Genomic DNA, 23,173 nt, shown 5'->3' with positions numbered 1-23,173 from the left:
ATTTACGTATGCACAGAGGCTAAGCAAAAGGTGTAGAAGATGAATAGAAAGATTTAATTGAAAAGTATTTTTATGTTGCCAGATAATTCTGAAATATACATTTTAGGTAACTAAATTAAAAATATTGTATGAAGCATTCCTTTAGAATAGAGTTGGATATTATCCAGCATCCCCAAACTGCAATGCTTTTGGATGTGTGTGTTTTAAGCATTGTAGATAAAGATTCGGCAAAAGAGAAAAAAAGTGGGTTGGAATTTAGCTCCCCTGTCTATCCATCCTTTCTACAGTTTCAAGTTTTTATGATCTTTTTCTCTCAAAAATCTCAAATATTTAAAACAAATCTGAAAAATTCCAGATGTTTAAAACATACATGTGAAGAAAACCAAAATTGAAAAATTAAGGGTTTCTTGCGTACCAGATGATTTCTGATGCTGTTGTATAGGAACGCGCTGCATCAATCCTAAAATTAACGCTGTGTAGACGACCGTGTGAACCAAAGGAGAAATGGTGGCGAATGGAAACAGACTCCTTTTAACGCGTCGCACGGTCGACACAAAATATATGATAATATGTTATAATACTATAACATAAGTGAACTAGTAAATTTACCAGCAAGGAAAAGATAGAAGATGACTCAACCGATAAAGATGAATAACAGTAAGGTTTATTGGAGCATTAAACTGTATGTCTGTGTGTGAGTGAATGCGACATAATAAAACACAATATAAGACAGGCCGTCATGTAAACAAAGAGTGTGTATACAAATATATATATGTGAATGCAAGAGATACAGAGGATAGAAAAGAGTCACTAACACGGATAAGAAAATACCAGTTCTGTTAAGGTACACAGTAGTTAGAAAGTCTGTATATAAGAGGTTAAGGTTGAGGCAGAGCTAAGTCACTTGTCGTGCAGTTGAGGCTTCTATGCTGGGCCGGATTCTTGATACAGATGGTTTCTCGCAGGGGTCGAATTCCGGTGAGCAAATCACACAAACAGGGTTGAGAAGCTACGGTTGCTTGTGTACGTGGAGAAGTCATGTTGACGTTGGCGACGAAGGTTGTAGTAAACAGTTGAACGATGTTGTTGATGTCGTCGCTGGAAACTGGCTGGCTGGTGTTACGTGTGTGGTCAACGACTAGATCTTAGAAGATCTGAAGCCGCGACAAAGTGGCGCAGGTTAAAACAGGCTATTTATAGGTACAAGGAGGATCCAGAGAACATCAGAAAACACTCTCTCACGTGACCTTATTAGATGGCCACGATTGGTCGGTCTGCATCCTGGCACGAAAGGACTGGAGACAATTGCCGCGCAAATAAGAGTCAGTCAGGTGATGGACAACAGCCGGGGTCCAGAGGCGGGAAAGAGTTGTTACCTGCTACGTTCGCATTTGTAAATAAATAACCGTGAGAGAGGTGGTTTCACTAAAGCTGCACAAGTTGATCTTTTTTTTTTTGTCATTTCTGTTTTTCCTTTAATCTGAGGATTTACGTATAATTTACTACACTGCATTTGTAGCAGAATGCAATGTTGAGGGATCAATGTAAGTTGTCAGGTGTAGCAGATGATGTTAGATATGTTGGACTGGTATCAATGAAAAGCAAGGAAGAAAGAATATGAATGTGGTTTACATTATTTATTTGGTCATCCCTGAAGGGGAATTTGAACTCCGAAAGTAAAGACGGACGAAGACCCGTTAAGCATTTTGGCCGCCTCTACGTTATTCTGGCAGCTCGCTGCCTCCCCCCCCCCCCCAGCCCTAATAATGATTTCTAACAGGCATTTCATCACAAATATGGAGGATTACATTAATTCAGAGCTTGTTTTATAGGCTTCAGAAGGGATCGAACCTAATGGGATTTGAACACATAATGTAAAGAAACATAACTAAATAACCATAAAACATTTTGTGACAAAGATCAGTTATATTATTACTCATCGTTTTTTAAACAGACATAACATTTCTTTAAAGATGTAAGCTAAATTAAGTATTTTAAAATTGCTAAAGAAATTTGCATTCGGCCTTTCAGCGCAACTACGAAGTGTTTTCATAATGATGAAAATAATAATTCATTTAATGAAGGAGCCTTTATTTTGCGTGTAGTCGCTAACAAGGGAGTCGATCACCTCAAGTAAATTTCTAAAAACAAAAAAGAAAATATAAATGTAAAACAACACATTGGAGACAGTAATCTGAAGTACATTATGTATAAAAGACACGATTCTGTTTTCACAGGATTACTTTTGATCATAGTTTTGTTTGATCAGGCCCGATTTGGGTGACTTAAAAAAGATTTAGAGTAGCACCAGTTTCCACAAGTATGAAGATGACTATTTTTTTTTTTTTTTCCAATTATCTTAGTGTTCACTTTTGTAAATCATGTTTTGATTCTTGTTAAATTTCTTCCAACCACTCGAAGTTTTTCAAATTTTTACCAGATTATTTTCAAAAATTGTATTTCTGAACGCTGATGAGGAAAATCACAATCATTCTACCTAGAAATTAATAAAAAAGTTACAGGCATTTAAAGTTACGCAATTTAACAAGATCTCCTGCTCCCTTCCACTGAATTATTGCAAGTACGATTTTATAACAACCACATTAAGAAATCTCAGATTAAACCATTCTAATTTGAAGAGAAATGTGGAAAATAGCTTATAATAATCACAAAAGTTTGTTGAAAAAGAATGATTAATAAACTTATCACATTTATGGCTCAACAGGGCTAATTAAAAAAAACAATAATCTTTAATTACAAGGTAATTTCAACATAGATTAGAGTTATCAAATTTAATTGCTGATAACGTTTATAATTAAACTACGAGGTAAAGATCAATTTGAATTAGTCACATGACCGAGATTAGTCACATGCTTTGCAACATGGACGTCTTGGTTTCTGTTGTGGTACATCATTATAAGTCGTTTTAAGACCGATCCCATTTTTCCCACTTACTACTTAAGGTTTCCTTCTGTAAATAGGAAACTTGGAAATGGAAGAAGAAAATTCTTATCAGCAAGATGAAGCAAAAGTGGAAACGCGACCACAGTCTATCAATTATAGCGAAGAATTTGAAGTGCGTGTACCTGAAGGTAACAAAATAAGAACAAATTTTTGTCTTAATTCTGATCAGCTTATTTTTATTATTTTACTTCTAATAGATCGTAAATTAAAGCTTAAAATAACATCTGTTGCTATATAATTATTATAGATAAAAAAGAATGTTATTTTATACCTAACCTTTTTTAATGCAAACTGCTATAATATATATATATATATATATATTGAGAATATTACTCTAAAGTTTCAGAACAATTTAATGACAAAATGAATACAATTTATTCATGTAAACAGTAAGAAAATGGGGGGGGGGGGGGACCCCAAAAAGATAAAGAAAAAGCAAGAAATCGGTAAATAAATAAACAAATAAAGAAGCACGCAAACTCAACATCGCACCAAGGTATTGTTATGACTATGCTGTATTCTTTAAAAAGTCATTTATATGTTTTCGAAGTATTTAATTAAAATCCAGACAAAGAACAGTTAGTTACAATTAAATTCTGACATTTATGTTATCGTGATAAAATAAACTGAATGGCATGTCTATTTATGTCATTATGTCTGTTTGTGGCATAAAAGCTATATCAGAAATTAATTGTTAACTAATTATTTTGATAATGTTCTTATTCCTTTTTTTTTTTTGCGTCGAAACAGAGTTGTTTATGACTTTTTCAGAACAATAGACAAGAAAATACTTTGTATTTTTTTTTAAGATATAAGATAACGTTTATTTATTTTTTTATCTATAATAGTTACATTGTCAATAAGTGTAGAGTGTAGATACTGGTGTTAAATAGCGTATCTGGCATTCCTTCGTTAGAAACAGCATAGTTGCAAGAAGCCGTAATAAGCATTTCTTTAAAAATTAGTTTAGCTATTAAGCAGTACAGAATTAAAATAACAATAAATTTTTTTCTTCTGACTCTTTTATACAGTGTTAAATGTTCTGAATAGTCTCCCTGAATAAAGCTTGTTTTGAGTCTGAAATCAGTAAACAGTCGTTTTATTTTGTCTGTCGGAAGGTCGACAAACTATTTTAGAGGCGGACTGGATTGGAAATGTTATCTTACGAGCTAAAGCAAATAAAAACTGAAAGCATTAGGATCGAAACAGCTTTTTTTTCTATTATTGAGTGGGAGTAGTTTTCTGTTGTATTGAAGGAATCATTTTAAACATTAACTGCTGCAAAAATCGGTTTGTACCAAATATAAACCCGGTATACAGTGAAACGTTATAACATTTTTAGTTAAACTGTTAGGGGCGATTTTTTTTTTTCCTTAATGGTTTCGGGGTAAATGCGGTATTGACCAGTTAACTCAATTCCCTCAACATACAAATTGTACCTTCTTAGTCTCTATTATTCAATTTAACTATTTTGTTCCAGTGTATGAAACTCTGTTAATCTCCCTAGCTTCATTCAGGTGAAAACATATTTCTTGCACTTGGGAAAAGAACTCATTTTTTACCAAATGAAAAATTTCTTTTTAACATAGAATATTAATTTCAACATGCTGTATAAGTGAGACTTTTTTTTTCTCCCATACTGAATTTTATTGTTCTCTAATCTAGAGACAAAACCAAGAATTTTCGTTTGAAAAAAAAATGTCATATTTAATTAAATAAGTGGGTTGGGCCTATAGTTTACCGATGCCTCATCTCAAACATAATAATGATAATTACCACTCCTCATATACATTTTGCTTTCATACTTTGATTTTCAGATATGCTAGTAATGCCAATAGAGAAGATCATTCAGATTTTTGTCAAGGTATAATGTATCCATAATTGCATTATCCTGAATACATACATCTTCTAGTTTTAAGACACTAGGACATGATATTTGAGGGAAATTTGGCAGCAATTTCTATCAAGTTGAGCAATCACATAGCAGCTACTTCTTGCCTGGTGACTGAGGCAAAATGACAAAGTAGATTAAGCATAAAAAGGAAGTTTTAAGTGTTTTGCTGGCATCCCCTCTTTCTTTCTCAGCAAAAATATATGTGGCATGGCTGAGTGGTTAAAAAGTTCACTCTTCAGCTAGGTGGTTTCAGGTTCAATCCCACTGTACAACACATCAGGCAGGTGTTTTTTATTGCTTCGCTTAAAAACAGGAAATATGTAGTAAAGATTGTTTGTCAACATAACATGGCAGTCCTGGTTTGGGACTAATGTTGCTGTAATTCAGCCCCAGGAGACACCACCTCCAGCTGGCTATATGACACGATTTGTGTCCTTATATTTTTTCAAAATAAGCTCAAAACAATATCTGTGTATCGATACACAGATATTGTTTTGAGCTGAGTGGGGGTGCTAGATTCCCTTATTTGAAAATATAAGGACACAAATCATATCATATAGCCAGCTGGAGATGGTGTCTCTTAGGGCTGAATTACAGCAACATTAGTCCTAAATTGGGACTGCCATGTTATGTTGACAATCTTTTCTACAAAGTACTGTTGCTGAATATCTCACGTTGCGAGATTAAAATATACTAATTTTTTTAAATGAAATATGTATTCAATATAAGTGCTAACATAGCACTCTTTTTTCCTACAAAGATTTCTTTCACAGAATTTTTGAGAACGGGAAGAATAGTTCTCGAAAATATTTTTTCAACATACGTATAATGAAGTTATTAAATTATGCACGGAAAACTAAGTCAAGATGCTAGACATGTCCCTACTCCCCTCCCCACTTTTTTTTTTTCTTATTTACATTAAACTCCAGTATGATTGTAATCTACACTATCTAAAAGGTATTTGTAGAAAATTTCATTTGAAAATATTCGTTTTCTGGAAGTTATGAAGAAACAAAATCAGCAGGGTGGAGGGGTATACTTCTGTAGTTTTGCCTAATCAACATCATCATTAAACGTCCATTGTCTATGCTGGCATGGGTTGGACGGTTTGGCCAGGGCTGGTAAATTGAGGAGCTGCACTAGACTCTGGTCTGATTTGACATGGTTTCTACAGCTGGATGCCCTTCCTAATGCCAACCACTCGGAGAATGTAATGGGTGCCAATTACGTGACACCAGCATCAGTCATATTGCCTCTGTAAAGTCCAGTTCCCGAATGATGCTTTTTACATTCCACCAGCATGGGTGTCTGTTACATGACGCTGGTATCAGCTACATTACCTCCATGAGACCCAACGCTTGAATGATGCTTCTTTAGGTGCCACTGGCATGTAAGTAAATTAATGCTACTTTTGTTATTTAGGTTTCTATTTCTTTGACAATGCCATACAAATATGAATCAACATAATTCAGTTGATGCTGGATTTAAACTTATAATTTGTAGAAAGTAACATTGCAAATATTTGGGCAACCTTTTTATTTCCTGAAGCATAAATGGACATTAAACTACATGGTTCCGGGTTCAGTCCCACTGCATGGCACCTTGGACAAGTATCTTCTACTATTGCTTCAGGCCGACCAAAGCCTTGTGAGTGGATTTGGTAGATGGAAACTGAAAGAAGCCCATTGTATATATGTATATACATATATATATATATATATGTTTGTGTGTCTGTGTTTGTCCCCCACCATCGCTTGACAACCGATGCTGGTGTGTTTACGTCCCCGTAACTTAGTGGTTCGGCAAAAAGAGACTGATAGAATAAGTACTAGGCTTACAAAGAATAAGTCCTGGGGTCGATTAGCTCGACTAAAGGCGGTGCTCCAGCATGGCCACAGTCAAATGACTGAAACAAGTAAAAGAGTAAAAAGAGATGGCTATGGGTGGAATGTCCTTGAGCTTAGGACTGGTACTTAGTAGCCAAATTTTCTTTAAATCACACCCAGTTACCTAAAAAATTAGAATACATTAGATAATATTGTCTGGGGGTACACTATATCTGAAAAAGAGAGATGAGATGATCATGGCTGGAATGCTTTTCATCATAGGTCTGCTTGATCAGGAGCAACTTTATAGTGAACAACATCAAAGAAATAGCAAAGAACTAAATTAACATTGGTGGAATTTGGACTTAACGTGAAGAGGCATAACTGACTATTTTGGAAATAGTTGTGTGTTAATGGTTAGTGATTTTCTACAGAATCTTGATAATGCAACAGCTTTCATAGCGCAATGTTTTCAAAAGTATAAGTTTGGGATATTTTCATCAATTTACAACCCATTCCCTCTGTAAAGCCTACAACATCACAGGAGCCAGTAGGCAGAAGGCCATCAAGTTAACTACAAAGGTAACAGAAGCTGCTTCAAAGTGGCTATGAATCAGGTGGGAAGTATGGTGATACTGTTAACTGGGTTCAAACTGGAACTTAACTGATCCAGGCCGAATTACCTGGGTGACAGCATCTAATTGTTGAAAGACTTAAAACACCCAGTTAACCCAGGTAATATCACTAATGATGTATTCAAGTCACCACAAGGTGATTTATATGAAGACTATATGATACTAGAAACATCTTGTTAAAAAAAAACATAATAGATTTTCATCTTGTTTCAGTTTTTTCTGCTATTTTTCTACTTTTTGTATTTTTTAATATTTTATTTCTTTATTCACTTATTAGTGGGCACAAGTTGGTTTGCTGCAGTATTCCTTGTTGTCAATGCTGCATTGGGTGCTGGTCTTCTCAATTTCCCAGAATCTTACTACCAAGCTGGTGGGGTTCTCATTGGCATAGTCATTCAAGCAGTAAATATTTCTTTTTTTTTTTCTTCTCTATTGTTATATTTCTTCTGTGCTTCATCAAAGTTTCATGTTGCAAAGCTATCACATACACCCATGCATATGTGTACAGAATAGTCTTGCTATCATGTACACACGTGATAGTAAGACTTTCTAATTACCCTTTTCCTATGTTTCTATTATGTTTACTTCAACAACATTATCATATGAACCCTTTTGTTCCCATATTTCTGATGAGATGATCTGTGTTTCTTTCAATTAATTTTAAATATAACAAAGAATTTAGTAAAGTAACTTAATCATTCTGGTGTTAGGAGCATAAATAGTGACTAAGGTTTGGTGGAAGATTTTAGTTCAGAACTTTTGAAAACAAGACATTTGTACTACAGGGCCAGAGGTGGTTTCAGCTGCGTTGGTATCAAAAGGGTTAATATATGCTTGTAGTAAAGCAGCAAGCTGGCAGAAAAGTTAGTACTCAGGGCAATACTTTGTGGCATTTCGTCCATCTTTGTTCTGAGTTCAAATTCCACCAAGGTCAACTTTGCCTTTCATTCTTTCAGGGTTAATAAATCATCAGTTGAGCACTGGGGATCGATGTACTCAATTTATCCCCTCCCTGAAATTGCTGGCTTTGTGCCAAAATTTGAAACCAATATGTGCTTGTAGTATCCATTGCAATTCCATGGTTATTTTCGAAACTAGGATTGTTAAAAGTTTATAAAGAAGCATGAAATACATAAATTCTTTTGAAATTGTATATTTTCTGAAACATTTGGTTAAGACAGTGTGAAGTTCACATTGGCAATACTAAAGGTGCAGTCTTTGGAGAGAACCTCTTCGAAAACATTTTTTGTTATATACCGTATTTTAATGTATTTAAGGAACCCTTTTTGTCAAAAATTAGGTTAAAAAAATATGGGAGTTTCTTATACATGGATAGTATTATAATCCTTTGCAAAACCTTTCTTCCAAATTTTAAGCCCCAAAGATTAGGGGGTTTCTTATACACGTTAAAATATGGTACTTGTCACTTGTACTTTAGAGCTATAATCTGTTATTTTTTGCTTTACATGAAGATGTAAACATGCTCTAGAAAGATTTACATACAATTCATCATCACTCTTTATTGTCTGTTTCCCATACTGGCATGGGTTGAAAATTTCAACAGGAACTGGTGAGCCAGACTGCACAAAGCTCCAGTATCTGCTTTGGCATGGTTTCTATGGCTGAATGCCCTTCCTAACACCAACCACTTTACAGTGTTCACTTGGTGTTTTTTATGTGGCATTAGCACCATTGAGGTCACCAGGTAACTTGCAAGACAAGACTCCTCAGCTGAGGGTGGGCTGTAGTATTGAGGAAAGTGACTTTGTACTAAGTGGTGAGAGGTTAAAGTATGATAGAGGGACAGATACAAATCTTACTTTAGGACAGATGCAAGATTATCCTAGTTGGAAAAGAGAGATGGTGCAGAAGATGCAATTGTCTAAGACAGAATACTAGTTCACAATTTTTTGTCTTTCCATTCTAGTTTTTTTACTAAAGTTATTGAAAATGTATTGACTCATGTAGCAAACACTTTAATCTTAACTATGGAAACAAATCAAAGGCAAAAATATTGGTATAATAAGACCTTGACTGATAATGAGCTTTTTAGAATATTCTTCTATTCTATAAACTTAAAGGAGTGTTTTTCATTTTTCTTTCAGTTTTTGATGATATTTGTGGTGGCAGCTCTATTAATTCTAGTGTACTGCTCTGATAAAAACCAAAGTACTAACTACCAAGAAGTTGTTTTCTATCTGTGTGGCCATCAGGGTCTGTTGTGGTGTTCTATTGCAATCACGCTTTACTGCTATGGTACCTGCATCACTTTTCTTATCATCATTGGCGACCAATGGCAAGAATGTAAGTAGCCAAATATTGTTTAATCTGTTTTTATACAAGTATGGAAGTTGCTATTTGCTAACTTGCATTGTTTTTAAAATTTGCTGCATTTTACTAGATAATCATGTGAAGTTGAAATGGAACTTAATTGTCATGCAAATAGATTGAGAAGACACCTCTACCCTTAGCATTCATATTACTCTGTTAAATGTAATGCTTATTCAGTCCCTTTTGTTTTAAATTAATCATGCATTATCTTGTAGCTTCAAGATTTCAATCGTGTGATTGCATATATTTGGAATGACATTATAGGGTAGATGTGAAAGACAAGATCTGACTGGTTTGAATATAAAACAAGTAGGCTGAATATGGCTAGTTTAAATATTTAGGCTGAATATGACTGGTTTAAATGCTAAAGGGTTAAAGAACACAACACAACTGTTGTAGTAAGTTTGAAATGATACTCCCGTTTAGTGCTTTTAATTTAGCCCTTTAACATTTAAACCAACCATATCCAGCCAAAATATTCTACCTGCATTGTGTTCAAGCTGGCAAAATGCAGCTCCTCACACTTACCCTACAATGTCATTCTAAAAATGAACTACCACATCATCAAAGTCTTGGAGCTACATGATAATGCATGATTAATTCAAAACAATGTGAATAAATAAGCATTATATTTAACGAAATAATCTGAATGCTAAAGGGTTAATTTAAAGGTATTGAAACAGTATCATCACAATCTCTTTCTACTATATTGCTTGACACTTGTTCACTCAGCAGTATTTTTTATTTAAAGGTAACGAAAACTTTTCAAGCTATGCTACCACATCGCTCCTACATGTGGGTAAAAGTTTAGTCTTCATAATTATTACATGATCAATTTATGCTGGAACATTTTCAGTCATCAACATCATTTAACGTCCGTTGTCCATGCCGGCATGGGTTAAACAGTTTGACTGGAGTGGTTCGCTGGAAGGCTGCACCAGGCTCCAGTCTGATTTGGTATGGTTTACTATCGTTGAATGCCCATCATAACACCAAACACTCCGAGAGTGTAATGGGTGCTCTTACGTGCCATTTGCGTGACACCGGTATCTGCCACGACTGCACTTTGCTCGGCTTGATGGGTCTTCTTCTCCAGCACAACATAATGCCAAAGGTCTTGGTCATTGCTTCCATGAGGCCCAACACTTGAAAGTAACTTGGCTACTTTGCCTCCATGAGGCCCAACACTCGAAAGGAACTCAGCCACTATGCCTCAGTTAGACCCAACACTCGAAAAGAACTCTGCCACTTTGCCTCCGTAAGGCCCAATGTTCAAAGGTTGATTTTTTTTTTTTTATGTGTCACCAGCACGAGTGCACTTGGCTTGATGGGTCCTCTTAAAAAGAGTACATCACCAAAGTTCTTGGTCACTAGTCATTGCCTCTGTGAGGTACAAAGTTCGAAGGTAATGTTTCACTACTTCGTCCCATGTCTTCCTCAGTCTATCTCTAACACAGGTTCCCTCGACAGTTAGAGATCGGCACTTCTTTACACACCTGTCAGCTCTCACCAACCATTCGTCTATCTCTAGTTTCTGCGTTGACCACCAGATAATGGATCAGGGGACCCTGTCAAAAGCTTTCTCCAAATCAACAAAAGCCAAGTACAGAGGTTTGTCTTTGGTTAAGTATTTCTCCTGCAGTTGCCTTACCAGAAATATTGCATTAGTGGTGCTTCTACCTGGCACAAAGCCAAACTGCATCTTATCTAGACTCTCTCTCTCTTTCTCCCCCTGATTAGTTGGGCTATGACTCTCTCTGCAACCTTCATCACCTGATCCAACAATTTGATACCTCTATAATTATTTCTATCTAAGGCATTACCTTTTAACTTTGTAGCAGTTGACTATGGTGCTGCTTCACTCGTCATTGGGTGTGACTTCTTCATGAACCACCTCATTTACAATACGAGTGACTAGGCCATAACCCACACCACTGGATATTTTAAGCATCTCAGTGTTGATTCCTGATGGGCTGGGGGGCTTTCCCTGTCTTCGTATCCTTAAAATTAATATTAATGCATGCGTTTTCTCTTTTCAGTTTTTATCTTTGTTAATAAGAGCCTTTTCTGTACAAATCCTTGGTATATGGACCGAATATTTACTATAACAGTGACCTCAACAATACTCATTTTACCATTCTGTTTCCCTAAGAAGATAGATTTCCTAAAGTATGCAAGGTTAGTATTGAAATTACACTTTTGAGTTGCTTTTGACTTCCACTATTCCACTGTATCTCAGATGTAGCATTGTGTCAGGTTCTGGCCATAGATGTGACAAAATTTTTTTAATATTTTATTATATATGTAGCTCTGTCACAAAGTAAAGCAAGGGTAAATATAATGGTGCATATGTTTTAAATAGTTATTGTTTACTATAATCATCCAAATATTTTATTGGAATTTTTATGTTAAGTTCATTTCAATGTTTTGTCATTTACTCTGAGATTCATAGAACCTTGCATTTTTATATTCTATATATTTCCAGTTGCCTAGGAGTTGTGGCTGTTATATATGTTGTGATTGTTGTTATTGTTAAATATGCATTACTTGAAAGTCCTCCTGAATATATACGCACTTCGTAAGTAACACTTGCCATTTTCTACAGTTTTATATCCTAAACTTCCTCACCATCACTATAATTTGATATTTATTAAAGGTTTGTAGGTACGTGGTACTTCATTATGCAAACACAATATACTATGAAGTATACTAAATGTTTTTTCTATGAGTCAGTATCACACCCTACTACATCAGCAGTGCTTGTTACATTATTCTTAAAGTTGTTTCTACACATATTCTATAGAAGCTATAACCAGCACTGATTTTTGCTGCAACTTTTCACATCAAGACGTCAGATGTAAACAGACATTGTGATCGAAGACAAAAATGGGTAATGAATATATATGTCATATTTCAGGGACTGTTGCCCCTCCATCAGGACTTATTTTCTTCAAATCTATTTCAAGGTTACTTACTGCACAGCACAATTGACTGCTCAAATTTTCATCAGTTATTGAGCTTCTTGTTTTATTTTTTGCAAACTTCTTTTCAATAAACCCATTTCAAGAAAAAGTATCAGTGGGGCTGCAAGACAAAAGCCCGCAGGCCTCCGGTTGGCCAGCCCTGGTTTAGACAAATGCATATAGTTGAAGCATGCTTTACAGTTAGCTGCCCTTTCTGTCACTAACCCTTTTCTGCATTTCTTGACCAATTGTTTGTTTTTCCTCAAGTTGATCGAAAGCTTGTGAGAGAAAGTGAGAAATTAGTTTAATGGAAACTGTGTGGAAGTTTGTTGACTGAATTGTGCTTGTAATTCAAAAGATCATCCTTGTCACATATTGGATTATATCAGAGCCTTGAATTCACCACTGCTTTGTAGGTTGACTTAGGTAGACAGTAACAGTCAGGTAGCTTCTTGCACAAGCACGCATGTGTGTCTGTCAGCTTAAGTACAAGTTAATACTTCAACCCTTTAGCATTTAAACTGGCTGTATCTGTCCCAAATATTCTACCTGTTTTATGTTCAAACTGGCTAGATCTGCCTTTGCACATTTGCCCTACAATGTCATTCTAAGAATAAACAATCACATCATCAAAATTTCAATGCTACAATGTATTGCATGCTTAATTTAAAACAATTTGGTTATATAAGCATTACATTTGACAATCTGAATGCTAAAGTGTTAAGATGCTTATGTTACTAAGAGAAGTAACTCAGTAGATGAACTTGACCATTTTATTAAAAGGAGATCAGTTAACAGAGCATCAAACTTGAATACTGAGCTTGATATAATTGACTAACTTTTTCTAACCTATATGGCAGTGATTCAATTACTGATATAAGTAAAAGAATAACAAAAATTATATATATATATATATATTTATTTTATTTATTTTCATTCAGACCTGAAAATTGGATTGATGTCTTTTATGTCATGCCTACTGTTTGTTTCTCCTATCAGGTGAGTCCAATTTATTGCCCTTATTAGCACATACATCAATATTTTGTCTTGTAGTTTCTCCAATCTTAGGATTAATCTATATCTTAGCATGTTGCTTCCTACTGCAGTAAAACAAGTTGTAGTTTTTCTTTTGTCTTTTCCCTTTACAAGTCTCAGAGCCTACAAAGGTCATGAATGTGGACCTTCTTCTAACTGATAAATTATCATTTGGGCCTTTTCAGTCAAGGTCAACCATGTATGGGCAAGATTATTTTGGGAAAGACTGGTAAAGTCTGCTTTTCACAACACTGATGTTTATATCCAAGGTAAAGCTGCCAAATTGGGCAAATACAGTTTGGCACCAGTGTCATTGTGTCATTATAGATGTTGCTGTCAGAAAGCAAAGAGCCAGAACAAATGCCTCAAAGCATCTTGCCCAATCTTGTTTCAATTCTGTCTCTTTACCACCTTGGATTGATACTCTGTTTTCTTTCTTTTTATTAACCCTGAAAGGATTAAATGTTAAGTTGGCTTCAGTTGGATTTGAACTCACAGTACAGAGATCTACAAATACTATAAGGCATTCTATCCAATACTCTAACAACTCTACTAGTTCACTCCCTTAAGTGATAAATCTTTTAAAAATTTTAGTTTTATCCACTTGATGTAACCTAATGAATAATTGCTCTAGTTTGGATATTTATCAACTATTTCATTTCTCTTTTTAGTATAGATGTATGTAATATTGAGTAGGTTGGCTATTTAATGGTAATATTAAAACTGTGTTTAGCATTCACTAAATAGCAGTTTTCAACCTCAGGCTAGTTAATATATTCAGTTTACCTGTAAGTTAATTTCAAATTATTGTAATTTTACTGAAATGAGCCCTTTGTCTTCTGTTCTCTTCACATGTAAAAGCATTTTATCTGTACATTCTAAACTACCATACTTCATCTTGCTTGCTGTTATTGTTTAATCCCAAAATCAGCCCTGATGGAGCATTTTAGTTGTGATCATCCTATCTTATTTAATCAATAGACAAAATTGTATGATACTTCCCTTTTTTATAGTTGTGTTCTTAAGAAGTTTGCCCCCTTAAAGTACGGGTAGAGGAACATTGTAAAGCTGTGACATAAGGGGATGTTGAAAAATCAAATATAGCTGATCATGTATGGAAAAACAGAGACCTCCTCCTGAATGAGAACAGTGTACCCCATTAGTCAAATAAAGGGTTGGGTTCGAAATTACATTAGAACACCTGATGAAAGCTCTAGAGTACATCAGCCGAAGCATTGTGGTATCAACAAACAAGATGAAGGCACCTATCCATCCATTGTAAATACTGTGTATGTATATATCTATCTATCTACATATATATATATATATATAAAACCAAGTGAAATTGTAGTTGTGGCTGTTGCCAGTGTCACGTAACTGGCACCTGTGTTGGTGGCACATAAAAAGCACCCATTACACACTCTCAGAGTGGTTGGCATTAGGAAGGGCATCCAGCCATAGAAACCATGTCAAATCAGACTGGAACTTGGTGCAGTTCTCCAACTTATCAGTTTCAGTGAAACCATCTAACCCATTCCTGCATGGAAAGCAGACACTAAATGATGATGATTATATACATCCATTGAACCACACAAGTGGTTGGTAGTTCTGAAGAGGCACTTGGAAGTGTTTTTTTTCTCTACCAGAATATTTAGAACTCAGAAAGTATTTCAATTCTACAGTAGATTAATACTTTTTTGATAAATTCTTTGTTGGTTGTTTATATTAAAATCTTGTGGCTAATTTTTGGGTATTTAAAAAAGATTTTGATCCCAGTTTGTTGTATGTATTCATAGTTTATACTGGTTTGTTTTAGTTTTGTTTTTTTTTTGTTCTACTATTTCCTTGCATTAACATTGTTAATTTTTCATAATGTATTGTAATGATAAATAGGATATTTTGGCACTGTAAAAGGGTTATTAATAATAGGGAAGAACAATGTGGCACGCTGGGCAAAATGTGTTTCGTCTGTCTTTACATTCTGAGTTCAAATTCCGCCGAGGTTGACTTTGCCTTTCATCTTTTGGGGAGTCAATAAATTAAGTACCAGATGCATACTGGGGTCGATCTAATTGACTGGTCCCCTCCCCAATAATTTTGGGCCTTGTGCCTAGAGTAGAAAAGAAAATATTGTAGCTCTTATTATATTGATGTGTAAACAATTATATTTACAGTTTATTCTGTATTACTGAAAATTTATAAAGAAAGAAAAGTTTTTATTGAAGTATTATCGTTATCAGTTTGTGTTGCAAGATTCCTGATGTGAAATCATGTGTTGAAACTGATATTGTTGTATTTCAGGATGGTCACACATCTGTGACCTCTTCAGTGACACTTTTCATTTTCATGTGTGTTCTTGCTCCACTTACTCCATTCTGTTCTTATAAGATGTGTATCCTTATGTGCACATGCGCTTGTGTCCTTGTTTGTGTGTGTATGTGTGTCATAGTTTTTAGCAGTAGTGTGGCCTTCCCCTCAACAGCTCCATCTTCTCACTCCATTGTGCTGCTGCTGTTATTCATCAGAGGTGCCTATTAGTGAATTTCTTTAAAATCACTTCAGGCACAAGGGTGTAGATAATGTATCTTTTATTAACATATTTCAGATACTTGATAATAAATGTTGTTCCTGTTCACATAACCATAAGTAACTGTAACATTTCTCATGAATATACCATTAACTTGTTTTTCTTTTTGTTTCAGTGCCATGTTAGTGTTATACCCATTTACTCTTGTCTAAAAAAGAGAACACTACGGGAATTTTCTAAGACGATTGCTGTGGCTATTGCCCTTTGTATAATTACTTACACAGTTATGGCAACATGTGGCTACTTAACATTTGGTTCCAAAATCAAAAGTGATATTCTCTTATCTTACAACAACCCAGATGTCTCGATCCTTGTAGCTGTACTTTTAATAGGTTTCAAGACTTACACTTGCTATCCAATTTTACATTTTTGCGGCAGGTTTGTATCTTTTCTTTTTAAATCTAAATTATTTGAATTATTTTGCAAAATTTATTCTGTGACAGTTTGAATGCTTGATACACAGTGAAGGAGTAGGCAAAATATCATCATCATCGTTTAACGTCCGCTTTCCATGCTAGCATGGGTTGGACGATTTGACTGAGGACTGGTGAAACCGGATGGCAACACCAGGCTCCAATCTGATTTGGCAGAGTTTCTACAGCTGGATGTCCTTCCTAACGCCAACCACTTCGAGAGTGTAGTGGGTGGTTTTACGTGTCACCCGCACGAAGGCCAGTCAATATTAGATATTCGGAGTATACAATATGTGCAATAAAAACGCTGTGGGATCTGTGACAGATCCTTAAACAACAAGGAACTTAGATGTGCTAAACATACAAGCAGCAGTAGGAGCTCTAAGAACAACCCAGGCAGCCTACAGGAAGTAGTTGGTAGTTGTTTAGGCCAGGCTTGTTTTAATTAAGCATTTAGCATTCAAACTGGCTGTATCCAATCCTGATAAATATTCTACATGCTCTATGTTATAATCCTCCAGATCCAGTCGCTCTCACCTACCTTATAATGTCATTCTTCAAAAATGCAGTCACCTCATTGAAATCTCAAACCTATGAATTAATGCATGATTAATTCAAAACAATGTGAATAAATAAGCATTACGTTTGCTAGTAAGCATACCTATGACCAATAGCATTTTTTTTTTTTTATCTATGACTCAAAAACAGTAGAATATTAGTTGAGGTTTAAAGAGTTTTTTCGAAACTATATTATCTCCACTCATTCACCAACCTCTTTATAGACAGTACTAACTGCATTTTATAATGACATCAGTACTCATCATCATCATTTAATATCTGTTGGCCATGCTGGCATGGGTTGGACAGTTTGACTGGGCTGGCCCGCTGGAAGGCTGCACCAGACTCCATTCTGATTTGGCATGGTTTTCTATGGCTGGATGCCCTTCTTAATGCCAACCACTCTGAGAGTGTAATGGGTGCTTTTACGTGCCACTTATTTCTTAATTATTGACTGACATAATTTTTTTACATAAACAGTGATGTGAGATTTCAGTAGCATAATTTTTTGTTAGAACATTTCATTAAGTTATATTTCAGAGATCAGCATAATAAATAAAATAAATAAAAACGTCTGTTATTTTCATTTAACTCTTGACTATCTTAAAAATTAATTGCAGCATTTAGGTTGTGTATCATTAAAAATATGGTCATCTGCAGCTTAATATTAGGTTGTCCAGAAAGTTTTGGGCATTTTTTAATATGCAAAAAGGGATATAAAATAATTGAGCTTTCAATAAATTTTATTTGATGAAATATCAGGTCATTAAGAATGAAATGTCTGATTTTGAACTGAAAGTTTATTTTACCTTATCTCAGCAAAAAGCAATACAGTTAATCAAAGTATGCACCTAAATTATCAACACAATTTTGCCATTTTATCGGTAGCTTATTTATGTAGGTAGCGAAGAATTCTGGAGAACAGGAGTTGATTAAATCACGAAAGGCTGTTTATGCTTCTTCAGATTTGAAGTTTTTCCCTTGCAAAAAGTTGTCTAATGCCTGGAAAACATGATAGTCAGTTGGTGCAAGGTCTGGTGAATATAGTGGATGACAGAGCACTTTCAAGTTCAGTTCCTGTAACTTGAGTAGCATTCTTTGTGCAACATGTAGTTGAGCATTGTCTTGCAAGAGAATTGGCCTGTCTCTATTGACCAATCTCAGTTGTTTAATTGTAAGTTCACTCATCATTTCATCCAGTTGGTTGATGTATACATCCACTGCAATTGACTTACCAGGTCTCATGAAGCTGTAGTGGATGACACCAGTGCTAGACCACCATTAGCTTTTCTTTAGTAAATATTCTTTATTGGATTGTGTTTTAGCAATTTGTCTTTCTCTCCAACCACCATGCAGAATGCTTGCTATTGTTGAAAAAGAATCCACTTTTCCTCGCACATAACAATATGATGCACAAATGGTTAGTAATTTGAGAGTAAGTAGACTGCTATTTTTAGCAACCACACACAGGCACTTCTCATTCTTTGATTTTTTTTATATATGTTGCTCTAATAATTATTGTCCTTAACTTGTAATCCTTCATTTTGCAGGGCTGGTTTAGAAAGTTTGTGGTGTTATATATTTAATCTCTCTGCTGTGAGTGCCAGTATCCATGAAAAAACACGGCGTATTATAATGACTCTAGTCTGGTTTTTTACAACTCTTATCCTTGCTGTGTTAATTCCTAATATTGGAGTAGTCATCGCATTCCTTGGAACATTAGCAGCTGTCTTTATCTTTGTCTTCCCAGGTAATTTCAGTTTTCTATTTACTTTCATTTTCTTTAGAATATCTCCCATGCCTAGTTAATTCTTAGCAAAATTCAAAAGTTAAAGCCATTTGTTTGAAGATGTAATAGTAGTTACTTAAAATGAAATCTCTTTCTAAACATGGGTGGCTGTGCACTAAGAAGTTTTAGTCCCAAACACATGGTTTCAGGTTTCCCAAGATGCCATGTTGTGAGACTGCATGCATGCATACATACACACACACACACACGGGCTTCTTTCAATTTCCATCTACCAGATCCACACACAAGGTTTAGGTCAACCCACGGATACAGGCGAAGCACATTGTGTGTGTATACGCACATACATATATACAATAATACCTTGATATACGAGTTAATTTGTTCCTGGAGACCACTCATAAAGCAGAGCATAAATTTTCCATAGTAGCAATGTTATAAATAGTAATTTGTTTCCAGAAAAATATTTTACGTATAAAATTTCTAATATTTGTAAATAAATGTCAATAAAATAACCGTAGAATGTAAATAATATTTTATGTAAAGTAAAAAGAATGTCACGATCATATATAATAAATATTAATATAATCATTTTCTGAATCACTTTCACTCACACCAGACTCAAACGCACACCATCATTTGTAGATGCTGTTGCCAATTCACAAGCACTTGTAGACGGACTTGTAGATTTCTTATTAAAAAACGAGTCTAGAGTATTATTATTCAGGTCACTGCCTGGAATTGAACACAGAATCTTGGGGTTAGTAGCCTGCGCTTTTAACCACTATGCCATATGCCCATGGGCATAGTCTAGAGTAGTTTGCTTAGAAGAAGCTTTTTTTTTTTTGCTCTCTATAAATATTTTAGTAACACCCAGAAACATTTGTTGTAATAGTAGAACCTTTTGCACTTTGTTCAAAATTTATATTTATTATAAAATAAAACTCATAAACCAGGGGTCTCACAAAGTGAGTCCTTGTAAAGTGAGGTATTACTATACATGTGTGTGTGTTACTGTTTCCTTGCCTTTTATCAGGTATTAGTTATAAGAAAGTGTCACCATCATTGCAAGCATTGTCCTTTATTTATCTTCTGTGAAAACATGTCCAACCATGGAAAAATATTATCTTATTTAGAAGCAGGTGAGTGTTGGTGACAGGAAGGGCACCCAACAATAGAAAATCTGTTTCAACTTCTTCTATCCAGCCCATGCAAGCATGGAAAAGTGGATATTACATCTATAGAATTTAGGTCTATCCCTAACAGATATCATATAACAAAATACCTAGGTACAATATTTTATCAATTTCCTGCAAAATATTTGAGTTCCTCTCTAAATTTTGATTGTATTGGGATAATTGAAAGAAAATTACTACATTGTCACATTATTTTTTAAAAAACATTAGAATATAATTTAATAAGTGTAATTGCTATTTCATGCAGTTGAGTAGACTGCATTGAGACTCCTTCTTGACATTTAGTAATTTAGTAGGGATGTAAATAAAGGTAAAAATGAAGCTGCTTCTATCTCTCTCTCACACACATTTCTCTTCATATTATACCAATTATAATTTACTGCTTATTCTTCATTAACACCCCTTTTTTTTCTTTTCTTTTTTTTTTTTTTCGTAAACTGATCTCAAAACAAAACCCCAGATAAAGCAATAAATCTTTCTTTTTCTGCTTATATTCTTCAGGTATATGCGTCCTTCAATTAGGTTTACATATGAGCGACTCCCCAGTGTGGAAACCACGATTAGCTGTAGGCTGTGGAATATTATTTTTGTCTTTAGGTGCTTTTATTTTTGGTGTCACCTTTACTCAAGCCATTCTGGATAACCTTCATGGGTTTTCTGGGAGTGGATTAGAAAATATCTGTGATACAAACGTTACATCTACTTAGAAAAAAAAAACAAGTATATTGAACAAATATGAACAAAAATTGTTAAATTTTAATGATTATTTTTTTTCCATCACATTTGTTCCTTTCATCCAGTTGTTGTATTCTGTAAAAGTGTCTTCAGTGTAATTCAGTGTTCAAAAATACTTTGGATAATGTGATATTCTATTAACATATTTTTGTAATAATTTGATAAATGAATTTATTTTCTTGTGTTTTTTATATATAATATATATCATCATCATCATTTAGCCAGCATGGAATATGGTTATTAAATGATGATTTACATATATAATGTTTTCAGTTTCAACAAATTTAGTGCTTTCTATATATATTTATTTACATCTTTTGTATGTAAATTTTTTTTTATATAAAATCAACAAATTTTTGTTAATTACATGTATTATAAAAATTGCTATTTTTTACTATAGCCCTCACTTTCTAGATCTTTTCACTAAGATCTATAGCAGTTTATTTATGTACCATTTGTCAGATGGGAAGTCACCCTTTGAATGGCTAAACTTTTGCAGGCTGTTATTCCTAAGAGAGTAATTAAATTCAACACTGCAAGCTAATGAAGTATAGTATTATTGTTGCTTAAAGCAATAAAATTATACCACCTTCATTGGCTCTTACTCATACTTGGTTATTGGAAGTTTAGTATATTTGATAGGCATATAAAGTAGTTGTACTAAGAAGCCATGAACTACCAATCTCGAAGCTGATTGTTGTCTTGTCTCATGCTCTATCAGTGTTGTTATTGTCATGTTTCCACTGTAACCATTCCGTAATTAGAAACCTGTTCAATCATGGGACCATCACAACTATTTCTTGACAATGGAATTATATTCTTTAAACATCCCCTTTCTTTTTCTTCTTACCACCTGCTGCAATAAGTTGGTTTTTGCAAATTTTTGCATGTCTCTAGAACAATTGTTTTTCATCTAAATAGTAGCCTGCAGCTACTAACAACTTGATTCTGAAGATGATAGAACTTGTTTGCTACACACGCAAGCAGCAGTAAGCATAGGGTGATAAAATATATTACTGTTTCTACATTCACCAATGGCTCGGTCCACCTGTGTGTGTGTCTGTATGCATGAGTATCACTACTTGTGGTACCTACTCACAGACACATATACTAAGCCATTAAGAGCTTCATATTTTGATCTAATAGATAATTTTTTTGTTTTATAACTTATAGTGAGTGATACAAGGTTTTGATTACTTTCATCAATGACATCTGAAAGTCTGTCTCTTTAAGTTCGTTTCTAACAGTGAATATTAGTTTACTTTATGTTAAATTGACCACGAGCAATCAACTTGTAGAGTATTAGTTCTAAAGACAACTAAGCAACTGCTTCAACACTCTTATCAACTTAGCCATTGAGGGAGTCTGTGATTGCTCAACCTTCTAGAAATAGCAGCCAAATCTCCTTCAAATTACACCTTGCTCTCTTCCTAAAGGAAGGAGTTATTGGCTTAGAAGATAGTGTGGTCTTAACTGAAATGCCTTTGGTCATAGGTCTTACTTGGGTTTAATAAACATAAAACAACTCCAGTTACCCCTAAAATTATCCATCAATACACAATCGGACAAGAAATACTTGAAACTTTCAGTTTGTATTGAAGCTTTTTCATGTATTGACTCCATTTTTATAATCGTATATTGTTCATATTAAGTTTTTGATGAACAATAATCTTACAATAAAAATTCCCCTAACTGAATAGACATATAATAGCTCTAATTGAATAGACATGTAATCAGTCATTCTCACTGTGACCATCCCTCCCCCTTTTTTTTTAAAGGTATGTTATCTTATGAATCCTCTTCGTTTTTAAGAGGAAAATTTGACAGCATGAAGATTATCTTGTCAACTTTTTAATATTTTTTTTTTGTATATATGTGTGTGTGTGTGTGTGTATATATATATATATATATATATATATATATATAAATGGAGAAATTGTACAAAATGTATAAATGGATGATGAGTAAAGCACCGGCACAGTTTTGATTACCTGTTGTTATCCGTACATTTACTGCAGGGACTTTGTAGTGGTGGTTGGGGTAACAGTATTAATAAAATAGGGGATGGAATGTGTAATAGACTTTATTGGGTACAACACATGTTTTGACCTGTTTGGGTCTCTTCAGGTACATCAATAAAATGTCTCACTAGAGATTTCTTGAGTCTGTTTAGGTACCGCTATATGGCCATCAAATTCGAGAATGAGTAAAATCAGAGGAAAATTATTGAAATGCAAAAAATTCAAATAAACTAGAATGTATATTTTCCACGTTCATATTTGAATTTTT

General features: G+C 34.5%; 1 protein-coding gene across 1 annotated transcript; it reads left to right on the top strand.

Moving 5' to 3' along the window:
* Nucleotides 1–1,452: 1,452 nt before the first annotated feature.
* Nucleotides 1,453–22,567, top strand: LOC106870617 (sodium-coupled neutral amino acid transporter 7). Its single transcript, XM_014916748.3, has 9 exons — nucleotides 1,453–3,092; nucleotides 7,597–7,721; nucleotides 9,425–9,623; nucleotides 11,690–11,828; nucleotides 12,136–12,228; nucleotides 13,555–13,612; nucleotides 16,351–16,613; nucleotides 18,757–18,956; nucleotides 20,651–22,567. The coding sequence occupies exons 1-9, from the start codon at nucleotides 2,993–2,995 to the stop codon at nucleotides 20,854–20,856; spliced, it is 1,383 nt and encodes a 460-aa protein (XP_014772234.1). The 5' UTR covers nucleotides 1,453–2,992; the 3' UTR covers nucleotides 20,857–22,567.
* Nucleotides 22,568–23,173: the final 606 nt, after the last annotated feature.

This window comes from Octopus bimaculoides, chromosome 1 (assembly GCF_046866305.1).
Source record: "Octopus bimaculoides isolate indiv1 chromosome 1, ASM4686630v1, whole genome shotgun sequence".
NCBI lineage: Eukaryota > Metazoa > Mollusca > Cephalopoda > Octopoda > Octopodidae > Octopus > Octopus bimaculoides.
This window is presented reverse-complemented; position numbering and strand designations above follow the sequence as displayed.